At 36.6% G+C, this 13909-nt stretch overlaps 1 protein-coding gene across 1 annotated transcript; it reads left to right on the forward strand.

Moving 5' to 3' along the window:
• The first annotated feature begins 350 nt into the window (after positions 1-350).
• LOC306886045 (bifunctional 3'-phosphoadenosine 5'-phosphosulfate synthase 2-like) lies at positions 351-13350 on the forward strand. The gene is made up of 12 exons (XM_079442902.1): positions 351-573; positions 4187-4301; positions 4970-5205; positions 5488-5626; positions 5746-5864; positions 6900-7013; positions 8064-8175; positions 8761-8966; positions 9076-9211; positions 10645-10913; positions 11670-11899; positions 12149-13350. Exons 1-12 carry the CDS (start codon positions 547-549, stop codon positions 12288-12290), a joined length of 1845 nt encoding a protein of 614 aa, XP_079299028.1. The 5' UTR covers positions 351-546; the 3' UTR covers positions 12291-13350.
• The last annotated feature ends 559 nt before the right edge of the window (positions 13351-13909 follow it).

Raw genomic sequence — 13909 nt, forward strand, 5'->3', positions numbered from 1 at the left:
AATGAAGGTTAACACACATCACAGCACACATTTTTCTTAACATTATATGGAACTGAATAAAATCAAGCCATGGAAATGTCTGTAGTGAATATGATTTTTGTAGTTATGCTCAACTCTCAAATATCCAGACTAGAATTACAGTCATTAGTCATATACAGAAATTTCTTTAAAAAGTCGACACCTTGAATGTAATTAAATCATTTGCACTCTGCTCAAAAATCATTTTAATTTTACACAAGAACGCAAACAAGGGGTTCTTTTTCACATCCTTCTCCCCGCCCCCACTGTCCCGTAGCTCATGATCCCTCCTCCTCGGTGTCTTACAGTCTCCTACCGGTACACTGCTCTCCATTCAACCGTATGCAGATTGTGGGTCCCGGGAGGTGGGACGAGGGCAGGGCCGTTGGAATGCGACGTGTCTCGCGACACTCTTAAAAACACTATTTCCGCGTCTTCACAAACCACCTTTAAGAAGTTCACCTGCGAGTTTAGTCCGCCCCGCCTCCGAGCGAAGGTCCAAACCCGAGCGCACTTCACCGGAGCGAGATGCCTGGAAACGCAACACCAAAACCGGTGAGATTAGACAGAAAACCTGTGGCAAAACTTCTCTGTAGTGGATTGTTTATTTTGTCAGGGCTGTATTTTCTTTGGCGTTCCTCAGGCATTTGGAGTGTTTTACGGTTCATCGAAATGTCAGATAACTATTTTTTTTCATGTGTTATATAACGGTATGCGATCATTTGGGGAGATACTGGGCAAACGCTCTGCTGCAAGTCAATGTAAGGCTAGACACAGGCTACTGGCTTTAAAACTCATAAAAACTAGTTCATTAAGAGAGCATAAGACTGAAATACGAAAACAAATTCAAAATAATTAATGAACAATTATGAAGAAGGCCTACTAAACAAAAAAATATGACTACACTTTTGAAAATAAAGGTGCTTAAAAGGTTCTTCACAGCAATGCCATAGAAGAACCAGTTTTGGTTCCACAAAGAACCATTTAAACAATGGTTCTTTAAAGAACCATCTCTTTCTTCCCTTTTTATAATCTAAAGAAGGTTCTTCAGATGGTAAAGGTTCTTTATGGAACCATTTAGACAAAAAGGTTCTTCTATGGCATCGTGAAGCACCTTTATTTCTAAGAGGGTATAGTTTTCAAATGCTTTACAGTTCTACTACACTACTGAACTTAGCTACAGTTCATTGAACACATGCTGTCCTTGTTGCACAATTGTCACAATGGAAACTTGCCATTAAACTAGGTCTTGTTTTAATCATTTTTCATGTATTGTTCTTTGCATTCCTTCATAAATGTTTTAGTGAATGAATGAAAAATGTAATATTGAACAAAATAATGGTTTGATATTTCTGCATCAGTACTGAAATTCATAATTTTAGCTATACATTTATACAATTTAAAAATTGTGACAATTTCTGACACTTATGAAAAATATCTTTGTCAACTTTCAAATTTGAGTTAAATCTGCCTTATATAGTTGATTTGTGTCTTAATGTATGCAAGTATGGTTTAGTTGTTCACTTTTTATTCAACTGCTGTAGCCTATAACTAAAATATGTTAATACTGGAATAGTTTCAAGTACAAAATTCACAATAAAAAGTTTAAGAAAGTTATGTAATAGATATGAAGCCAAAAAAAAAAAAATTCTAGGTGAAAAAAAAAACAAAAAAAACCTTTTGTAAATATATACACATACAAGAAATATGGCAACGAGCAAGAACTATACACATATAAGAATAATTTATATTTAGAAATATAACAGTTACATCTCTAAAATATAAAAGACTTTATGCTTGCAGTAGTACTGTTGTTTTAAAGTTCATGTCAGTTAATCCAAGTCAGGGATCAGAGTTCAGTTGAGGCACTGCAATTGAGAAAATGTAGCCCTATTATACCTGGCTGTTTGGGTGTTTTCATGGTTGTAAGCTGTATACTTTTTATATAGAGTCTACAAACACTCAGATAAATGTTTAACTTTATATTAAACTTTATATAAAAAGTCATTTTCAAACATAAGAATAAAACATTAGGGAGGGTTTTTTTCTAATAAATCTTCAATACATTTTTAAAATATCATTTAAAAATTTAAACTGACAAAATTAAGAACACTAATCTGAAGCACTGTGAGTTTAGTGATAAAAACAGCAGGAATCAAGCTTCTAAAATGGTTGATTGTCACTTATTACTCACCAGGACAAAGAAGCCCCTCCACATTCCCTTTAGCCAGATGTCAGATAAAAATAAAAAAACGTATAAGACAAACCTATAAAGACATTGCAAGACTAATCTACGCAGATCTGTTGTCTTAGAAAACACAGAAATATGACACCCGCAGCCAGTAAGACAAGCATACAAAGATTCAGAGTCTGTTAGACCTTGTTCAGAGGTCAGAGTTTATTTAGCTGATTTAATGCCAGTCATTCATATTCAGGCTGTTTTCTTTGACTTCTACAGTTTTCATTCATAAAAGGCTATACTGGCACTGCATGCCTGGTTTAACAGAGAAAATGAAAGGGAAAAGCACGTATATTAAGAGAGTGGGTCTGTCAGTGGGATTTACTGGAAGTCAGTAGGGTGTGTAATGAATGAATCTATTTGTTTTTCAAGCACTCCACAAGTAAATTGGAGACATGGGTATGAAAAAAAGACTGTGTGTGTGAGTGTATAGCTAAATTACGTCATCGACTGAGTTGTATATTCATGATTTATCCTTTTTTTTTTTAAACTCTGACGTATAACAGTCAGCAGGAATATCATGTGTGAGGGTGTGTTTCCTGTTCAAAGTTGATGCATTCGTAGTTAATGAACATAATGGTCTGTTTATAAAGCAGCGTTGGTTTTCCTGAAGCTCTTCCCACAAACCCAGTATTTTTCCACCTTGGTTCTCATTGAAGAGCTCTGCAGGGAACTGAGGCTGAGGCAATATGAATGTGTGTGTGTGCATGTTTATGTGGTTTATGAGGACACAAATTTGTATAATGACATGGGTATAACAGAGGTATTACAATATGAAGGTGGTTTATGAGGACACTGCCTATGTCCCCGTAATTCAAAAGGCTTTAAAAAAAAAAATGCACAAAGTCTCCTGTGAGGGCTAAGTTTAGGTGTAGGGTTGGTGTAGGGCAATAGCACACACAGTTTGTTCAGTATAAAAACCATTACGCCTATGGAGAGTCCCCATGAACCACAAAAACCAACATGTGTGTGTGTGTGTGTGTGTGTGAGAGAGAGAGAGATGTGAATAAGCCTCATTACAGCTACAACAGCTGCACACTGACCACATTGTATTAATGACACCCAATCTGACCAATAGCTGTAACACACAGATATATACTTATTCTTTCATACACTAAATCCTTTGTAAATTTCATAGAGTAGTTAATTCTTAAAAGCACACTATGAATTTTCCAAATTAGGAAAAGAGAAACTCTGATAAAGAGATGGTAAAATGTGTCCATTGCTTTGATTTCTCCCCCCCCCCCCCCCAAATACCATTCAAAACATTCCGGTAAGATGTTTTTGAAAGAAGTCTCTTATGTTCACCAAGGCTGCATTTATTTGATCAAAAAATGCAGCAAAACAGCAGTATTGTGCAATAATATTACAAATTTAAAAAGCTATTTTCTATTTTAATATATTTTCAAATGTAATTTCTGTGCTGGAAGTTGAATTTTCAGCAGCCATTACCCCAGTCTTTAGTGTCACATGACCCTTCAGAAATCATTCTAATATGCTGATTTGGTGTTCAAGAAACATGTCTTGTTATTATCAATATTGAAAACAGTTTCTTAATATTTTTGTGGAAACCTTGATAAATTTTCAGTATTCTTTGATGAATAGAAAGATGAAAAGAACAGCATTTGTTTGAAAAAAAAAAACAACTTACTAAACTTACTACAATAAATATTCTATCACTTTTGATTGATCTTATGCATTCTTGATAAATATTTTCTTTATCTCATTCATATATATATATATATATATATATATATATATATATATATGGAAGTGTACAAAAGTGTATACCAAATGTATAAATATAACTTAAATTGAAAATGTAAATGGAGTGTGAAAGCCCATTCTGTATTCCTGTGCTCAGATATATGAAATTCTAATACTCAACTAAAATTTGCTCTAAACGTTGGTATGTATGTGTGTTTGTAGGATCTGCAAAAATCTACAAATGTGGTTTACCAGGCCCATCATGTCAGCCGCAGCAAGAGAGGGCAGGTTGTGGGAACCAGAGAAGGTTTCAGAGGATGTACAGTCTGGCTCACGGGTAATGCATGGACACACACACACACACACACACACACACACACACACACACACAGTTAAAACAAATACATAATGCAAAATTGAAAGAAGTTTCAATAATGAAATCCAAAACATGGTTCTGTTTAAAAACAGTAACACAATATGTCAGGCTAAGCGGACTGAAATGGGGAAATAATTTTACCAACCTGTGACACCTGTACAGCAAGTTGGGCTGAACTTGAAACCCCAGGCGCTATACAGTTTTTTGCCATTTCATGAACATGAACCAGAAACATGTTCCTTGATACTGATAAGCACTTGAGCACATTTTTTGTTTTCTTTACTTGCATAGAAAGTGAAAAAAAATCGTGATTGTCATGATCATGAATTAATCACAATTTGTAATTATACCTAATTTTTTAATGTTTTATAAAGTACTATTTTAAAGTTTGGGGTCGGTATAGATTTTCCTTTTATGCTCACCAAGGCTGCATTTATTTGATGAAAAATGTCACATGATCTTTCAGAAATCCTTCTAATATGCTAAATTGGTGCACAAGAAACATTTCTTATAATTATCAATGTTGAATGTTGTCTTGCTTAGTATGTTTGTGGTAGCCATGAAACATTTCTTTCAAGATTCTGTAATGAAAAGATTTTATTGGAATTACTTTGTGTGTGTGTATGCAGGTCTGTCAGGGGCTGGTAAAACAACAGTGGGATTCGCTTTAGAGGAGCATCTGGTCTCTCACGCTATTCCTTGCTACTCTTTGGACGGTGATAACATCCGTCAGGGACTGAATAAGAACCTGGGCTTTACTTCTGAGGATCGAGAGGAGAATATTCGGCGTATTGCTGAAGTGGCCAAACTGTTTGCAGATGCTGGGCTTGTTTGCATTACAAGTTTCATCTCGCCGTATTCCAAAGTGAGCTATCTAACCAACATCTGGGTTTACTTTATCATTTATACTGTGAGATTGGTTAAATTAGGTTTAAAAATCAAAGAATTGCAGTATAAACGGCCCCCATTTGTTCATTTTAGCAGATACTGTAGTTCAAAGTGACTTACAAATGAAAATAACCAAAGCAGACAAATGATTATCTAAATGCAAGAAGCAATAAACACTGCTATGTTTTCTTTTTTTTTTTAACCATCTTTAGTAAAATTTTCTATAAAATGCATAATGCCGACCATCTTGCCTCTGCAGGACCGTGCAGACGCCCGGAGGATCCATGAGAAAGCAGGTTTGCCATTTTTTGAGGTGTTTGTTAACGCTCCTCTGGATGTGTGCGAGAGCAGAGACGTTAAAGGACTCTACAAAAAAGCAAGAGCTGGACAGATTAAAGGTGATATAAAAAAACATAGGAACTTTAAAACTGTGCATTTCCCAAAAGTATGTAAAAAAACAAACAAAAAAAACAATTTAAACCAAACATTTAGTTGCTTTCCTTCGTTTCTCACTCAGGCTTCACCGGTATAGATTCTGAGTATGAGTGTCCAGAGGCTCCTGAGCTGATTCTGAAGACCGGAGAGCTCACAGTGAATGAATGCATTCAGCAGCTGGTGAACCTTTTGAAGGAGCAGGTTAGTCAGGAGCTGAACACAACAGGACATATCACAGAGAATACCTTTCATTTGCCATTTCCCAATTGGTGCACTTAACTTTATCTTTGGTCAGAAGTCCAAGGTTGAAATCAAAGCAAAAGCCTCTGTCTAAAGGGCACAACCTTGAAAGATATTTTACTCCTGTTTACTTGTAGTAAAAATTAAAGGATAGAGGGATAGTTCACCTGAAAATAAAATTCTGTCAATATTTTCTGTGGAATACAAAAATACATTGGAAAAAGTTTGGGGTCAGAATATTTTATTTTTAAGGAATGAATACTTGCATTCAGGAAAGATTATTAAGTTTAAGATTAAGCTTATCAGAATTGACAGACATACTGTAATAATAAAGTTACAGACACAAATTCCATTTAGCAAGATTCATAAAAAAATGTATGCAGCAAAACTACAATTAAGAAATGTTTTTGGATCACCAAATTAGCATATTAGAATGTTTTACTACATTCTATATATATATATATATATATGTATATGTTATTTTAAAATGTAATTATACACAATTTATTTCACAATATTACTGTTTTTACTGGGGTTTTTAAATAAAGAAAAAGCAGCCTTGTTGAGATGCAACCACGTTGAGTCAAAATCATTACAAAATCATACCGATTCCAAACTTCTGAACACTAGTGTAATTGTTTTAAAGAATCTTCACATAGTTTTTTTTTTTTACATCCAATAACTTCATAATTTACTGTGAGCTGCAAAGCTTAAAAAAAACACTACAAAAGTGCTGTTCACCATAAAATAGTGTAAAACTCAGGAGTTATATTCCAAGTCTTCTGAAGCCTTGTTGATAACTTATTCACATCAGGGAATTCACATCTACTATAACTGAACAAACCTGACAACATTGCAATTACAGCAATGAAAGTCATTTTTAAGGGTCAGATCAGATAAAATAGCTCCTTAGGGTAGCTGCTGCACATGCCATTATGGAAAATACAGTTCTTCTTCTGTTTTTCATTCAACCCTTTGATGATTTCTCTTTCTCAGAGCATAGTTCCCAGTGGAGTTATAGAGGAGATTAATGAACTCTTTGTGCCTGAGAACAGACTGAAGCTGGCACAGACAGACGCCAGCACCCTGTCCTCTATCAGCATCACCAAGGTAACCAGCAGCATTCGTCCTCAAGACCAGGGACCACTCAGGTTCATATGTTCATAAATATGAGTGAATTATTGACAGGATGACAAACAGCTGCTTTATCAGCCTGTGAACAGCGTGCTGTTCCCTAATTCTCAATGCAAATTTATTCCAGAAACCACAACAATAACAATTTGAATGCTGTTCCTTAAAGGGATTTTGACTCCCCCACTCGTGATTATGAGCTCAATAAACTCAAGCGATCAACTCACATTGCTTTCATATGCAACTTTTAACTACCACATTCCTATTCACAATCATTCATGAAGACAGTACCAGTGAAAACAGACAGAGACAATGGTAGCTTTAGCATCATTAGCCTTACAGAGTGCCAAGAAGCTCTTTTGGGGCAATTTGGAAAACAAACGCGTGGCACTTACTTTGTCTGGAGCTGACTTTCGCACACGAAGTGTTGGTATTGCTCCCTACACGTATTGGGGACTTTACCTTTTTTTTCCGGGACATTTCCTTAGACAATAAAACTTGACCACAGTGTCCTCAGCGGCTCAAATGGAGGGAATCTATGGAGACTCCTATGTTCATTAGTGCATCCCAAAACACAACACTTGAAATGCCTCTTTGGCGCTGACATCGTATATCTCCAGCAGCTACAGCAAGTAATCAGTAATGGCGGAGGCGGACCACAGCTTCTCACTCAGGGCTGTGTTTATGCTTATAGGGCTTTTTCCCTCGGTGAAATGAACAGAAGGAGAATCTGAAACTGCTTGTTCTGAGAGACTGTTTATGATTTTTTTAGATTATAAACAAATGAGTTGGTTGATTTTTACCATTATAGGCTGGTTGTTTTCACACACTGCAGCCACACAACTGTGTTCAAACACCTTATAAAAGTGATTTTTGCATAATAGGGCCCTTTTAAAATTATTCTCACCTATTATTCCATGATGTTATATAATCTCACAGACAATTAATCAGAACAGACATTTGGATGAATATGATATTAGCTAACTGTTCCGTTTGTAAAAGCAGCTCTCTGTATTTGTGTGTGTGTAGCTGGACTTACAGTGGGTGCAGGTGTTGGCTGAAGGATGGGCTAGTCCTCTAAAGGGTTTCATGAGGGAGAGAGAATACCTACAAGTTATTCACTTCAACACCCTACTTGATGGTAACATACAAGCACACTCTTGTTCCCGTACCAGACACCTCCCTTCTTTTATTAGTGCTACTCGTTTTTTATTCTGCAGTACACACAGCAGTCAGACTTAGTCAGGTGTATCGTCTTTATGCTGGCAATGGTGCTTATACCAGCTGCAGAAGGCTGATCTAAGTACTGTACTGTTATTTAGAAGATGTTTCATGCATAAAATAACAGTTGCCAGAGCTGAAGCTGCTTCCAGGAGACAGAATGATGCAATGATCTGGCTTCCTGTGAAACTCACACGCTTTGTTTGGTTTAATTGGGTAGGTCAGGGAACATTGATCAGGGGAGGAAGCTGTATTTTTAAATAGTAGTTGCAATTGCATGCAAGCAAATAACATTCATTGTTCTGATATACATTGTTAGTGGCATTTAATGGAGCAGGCATCTAATGATTCTTATTGACTTTAGATGTTATGTGTTAAGGGGTATTTGGGTAGTTTCTTCCTATAATTAAAAAAATAATAATTATAAAGAAATAGTTTCTGTGATTCCAGTCATCTCTTTAAAATTATTTCTAATATATGCAGATTAACCTATTTCTAAATACAGGTGGTACCATCAACCTCTCAATACCCATTGTCCTTCCTGTTGCCACGGAGGTTAAAGAACGCCTACAAGGCAGTGTGGCTGTGGCTCTAGAGTACCAGGGAAAATGTGTCGCCATCTTACGTAACCCAGAGTTCTATGAGCATCGAAAGGAAGAGCGATGTGCACACCAATGGGGGACAACCTGCCCCAAACACCCTTATATAAAGGTATTAATAATTTTCAGAAAATGCCTTGATAATGTATAACAAATCACCAAAGTATTATAACTTACAAATGCACTAAAATGACATGCTTTAACTATTTACCTGTGAACAGATGGTTTTGGAAAGCGGTGATTGGCTGGTAGGAGGTGAGCTAGAGGTATTGGAGCGAATCAGATGGAACGATGGGCTGGATCAGTACCGTCTCACTCCACGAGAGCTAAAGGAGAGATTTAAAGAGATGAAAGCAGGTAAAAGCAAATGGGTTAAAGGGGACGATTAAGGGTTAACAAGCAACAGTGTTTACAGAGTAATCTTCTGGAGACACTTAGGATTAGTGCACTTCCAGACTTAAAAATGACTGATAATTTACTCGCTCCCATGTTATCCAAAATGTTCATGTCTTTCTTTTTCATTTGAAAAGAAATCAAGGTTTTTGAGGAAAACATTCCAGGATTTTTCTCCATATAGTTGGGAGCCAATGGGTTGAAGGTCCAAATTGCAGGTTCATTGCAGCTTCAAAGGGGTCTACACGATTCTAGCCAAGGAATAAGGGTCTTATTTAGTGAAATGATCAGCCATTTTCTAAAAAATATAAAAAATAATATACTTTTTAACAAAATACTTTTAACAAATGCTTGTCTTGCGCGCGAAATTCACGCAATACATAATCACATTGGAAAGGTCACGCGTGATGTAGGTGGAAGTACTGACTCAGTGTTTACAAAGCGAATGTGCAAAGAAAGTCAAATGGCCTTTACAAAAAAAGGTAAAACAACAATTTTGGACGATTTTGAAGTTGGAGGAGAAAATGAGATGGTGTGTTTTGCCCTACCCTACCAATTTGAACCATAGTACACAGACAAAGAAATAACCACGCGTGTCTTTTTTAATCACGTAATGTGTGAAGTCACGCATGGCATAGCTAGAGCAAGCTGAGCATTTGTGTAAAAAGTAAACATGACCAATCGTTTCGCTAGATAAGACCCTTTATTCCTCAGCTGGGATCGTGTAGATCCCTTTGAAGCTGCATTAAACTACAATTTGGACCTTCAACCCATTGGCTGCCATTGAAGTCCACTATATGGAGAAACATCATGGAATATTTTCCTCAAAAAAACGTAATTTCTTTGCGACTGAAGAAAGAAAGACATGTACATCTTGAATGACATGAGGGTGAGTAAATTATCAGGATTTTGTTTATTCTGGAAGTGAACTAATCCTTTAATCTTAATTAAGCTTCTCAGTATCCATGCATCTCCTATGAAAACCACTGTCATTCTGGATCTTGGATGTGATTTTGTAAAATCATGTTGGCAAACAGGTTCTTGGCAGGAAAAAAATATGGCGGCAAGATATTGCATCAGGGGTGTATATGAAGAATCCAAAGCACTCATGTAGGGTACAATGTTAAAAATGTAATAAACAATAAATAGGGTTATAGGGTGTGGCTAAAATAAGTCACATGTTTACCACATGTCAAGTATTCATTGGCTGGTGTCAATTCGAAAAAGTCAAATAAGAAATTGAGGTTTTTAATTTGATACACCACATGAGTGTCTTGGATTTCCGCCTTTGTATGTTCTTAGCATCCTCTTGAGAAACTAAGGATATTCTGGACTTCACCATGGTTATGCAACAACTAATTAAAGCATTAGAATTGACCATTCCATTGTTTTCCCAGATGCAGTGTTTGCTTTTCAACTCAGGAACCCGGTGCATAATGGCCATGCCCTGCTAATGACCGACACACGTCGACGACTGGAGGAACGCGGGTATCGAAGGCCAGTGCTACTTTTGCATCCTTTGGGTGGCTGGACCAAAGATGATGACGTGCCTCTGGACTGGAGGATGAAACAGCATGCAGCCGTGCTAGAGAACGGCATTCTAGACCCACAATCCACCATTGTGGCCATCTTTCCCTCCCCTATGATGTACGCTGGGCCTACAGAAGTATGTAGATGGTTGTCTTTCATAAACACATATGAAAATTAAATGCTAAATGCTAATCATTTTTAAGCACAACTCAATATATATAAATAAATAAATGCTGTTCTTTTGAACCTATTTATCAAAGAATCTGAAAAAACTGCATCACAGTTTTCACAAAAACAACAGGTAGCACAACTGTTTTCAACTTTGATAATAATAATAAATGTTTCTTGAGCACCAAATCAGCATATTAGAGTGATTTCAGGATCATGTGACGCTTAAGACTGGAGTAATGGCTGCTGAAATCTTTGCCATCACAGGAATAAATTACACTTTAATATACATTTAAATAGAAAACAGTTATTTTAATTTGGAATAATATATCACAATGTTACTGTTTTTACTGTACTGTAAAATAAATGCTGCCTAGGTGAGCATAAGTACTTCACTTAACCCTAAGTGTAGGGTAGTGTAAAATAGTAATACTTTCTTAAAAATGTATCTAAAACTTTAGATGGCCCATAGTCTAATCTATAAAGGGTGCATCCAGAGTCACATACTTTCTGAGTAGGTACTTCTTTTGAATAATTAATACTTTGCGTCCATTAAAAACAGTATGTTCTATATAGTATGAATGTGTGTAGTATGAATGCATTGCCATGTTGTTGGGAAGTGATTTCGGATTCAGCCAAAGATTCCCATGAACTCCTCTCATTTCACCCATAGCATATAAATGACACCCTTACAAATGGCTAACCTTGTTCCTGTGTCTCTCAGGTACAGTGGCACTGTCGTGCAAGGATGGTAGCAGGTTCTAATTTCTATATTGTGGGTCGTGATCCTGCTGGGATGCCCCATCCAGAGACAGGACAGGACCTGTATGATCCATCTCATGGAGGTAAAGTTCTGTCCATGGCCCCTGGACTCACCTCTGTGGAAATAATCCCTTTCAGAGTGGCTGCATACAATAAGACCAAGAAGGCTATGGACTTCTATGACAAAGACAGGTGAGACGGAATTGCAAAGCAATTCCAGTATTTTACAAGAAATTAACATGAAGAGGTGAATGTCCATATCTTAGACTATTTAAAATATGCTGATTCAGGAGAATTAAAATAGCAGTGATGTATGTAAATGTCTTTTTCCAATAACTGGAAACTTAAGCAAACCTTATTTGCAGGTAAAAATGGTTGCAGTAGAGATTCTGAAGCATGAAAGATAGGCTGCTTTTACCTCCTTTTTTTCAAACAATGCAGACATGCTGATTTTGAGTTCATCTCCGGGACCAAGATGCGCAAGCTGGCCCGCAGTGGAGAGAACCCTCCCGATGGCTTCATGGCCCCTAAAGCCTGGAAGGTCCTCACAGAGTATTACACTTCTCTACAGAAAGACCAGTGATGACACATACAAGACATTCCAACATAGAAAACCTCAGATCACAGAAAATGTGGTCCTTACTGAGAGTGACTCAGTAAACTACTTCAAGGCATTGAAAAATTGAAGGCGCATTCTAACAACGAGCTGGTAGCAAAGGTGGTCAAGGTTTTCTGTGAAGAATTATTTTACTACAGCATTGTTTCAAAATTGAATTATGAACATGCTTTTTCTACTGTGAAATTTAAACTGATTTGCCTTGATTAACAGATTGTCGGTCCCAAAGAGATTATGAGATCTTAAATTGTATTTAGGAATGTGTTTTGTATGCTTTAGCAGGCATTTAGAAGAAAAAGTACATCAATTGTAATCTAAATGAAGCAATTACTCTACTGTTCAAAAGTCTGGGGTTGGTAAGAATTCTTTAATGTTTTTTAAAGTCTCTAACGATCAACAAAGCTGCATTCATTTGAATTACTTTACAGTTTAAAGTAACTGTTTTAATATATTTTAAAATGTAATTTTTTGCTGTGATGGCAAAGCTGAATTTAAGCAACCATTACTCCAGTCATCAATGTCACATGATCCTTTAGAAATCATTTTAATATGCTGATTTGGTGCTCAAGAAATATTTCTCATTATCAATGCTGAAAACAGTGCTGCTGAAAATTTTTGTAGAAACTGTGAAACTTTTTACAGGATTCATTCTTTTCTGCAAAAATATAAATATCTTTTCTGTCAGTTTTGATTAATGTATCTTGCTTAATATAAGTATTATTTTCTTTAAGAAATAAATAAACTTACCCCAAACTTTTTGTTCATGTGTAAATCAAAGCAGTGTTCATGCAGCTGCAATTGCAGTCAGAATAATTTTGTTTACATATGAGAATTTTTTTTACCCCCAAGAAAGGGGCCGTTATCTGGGGACCATATTGGGGAAAGCATACTAGGGAAAATATTTATTTTAAAGACAATAATGAATAACACTGTTTTAATTAAAGGTTTTACAGAAAATGCAATATAATGTAATATGAATATGTGTATATCTTATCTATTTTAATTAAATCTTTTTACTGTGATTACATAATTGTGACCATGTGGCTGATTTTAGATGTTCACAGTGTGTGACTATATGTAAGGCTTGCTTTCTGTTCTCTGAAACAAGGGCAAAAGTTACATTTAACAGATGGATGGCGTAACTGCGCTATCCACAGGAGATGGTCCTCACTGCAGAACACAAGATCCAGGGGGTGTGGCTGGATCTAGATCCAACTCCTCCCACCTTACCCGTCTCCACCCCCTGATCCCTAAACCCACCAATCTCCACCCCTAAACCTACCATCTCCACTCCCTGATCCCTAAACCTACCAATCTCCACCCCTAAACCTACCATCTCCACCCCGTAGATGTGGATCCAACCCCGCCCCCTGGATCTTTGTTCTGTAGTGCTTTGTTCTGTAGGCTTTCCTGTAGCTCAAATAGTAGAGCATGGCACTAGCAACGCCAAGGTCATGGGTTCGATTCCCAGGGAAAGCAAGAGCTGATAAAATGTAAAAACTGTAACTTGAATGCAATGTAAGTTGCTTTGGATAAAAGCGTCTGCTAAATGCATAAATGTAATGTAAATGTAGTGAGGGGCTACT

Source organism: Barbus barbus, assembly GCF_936440315.1.
Source record: "Barbus barbus genome assembly, chromosome: 20".
NCBI classification, from domain to species: domain Eukaryota; kingdom Metazoa; phylum Chordata; class Actinopteri; order Cypriniformes; family Cyprinidae; genus Barbus; species Barbus barbus.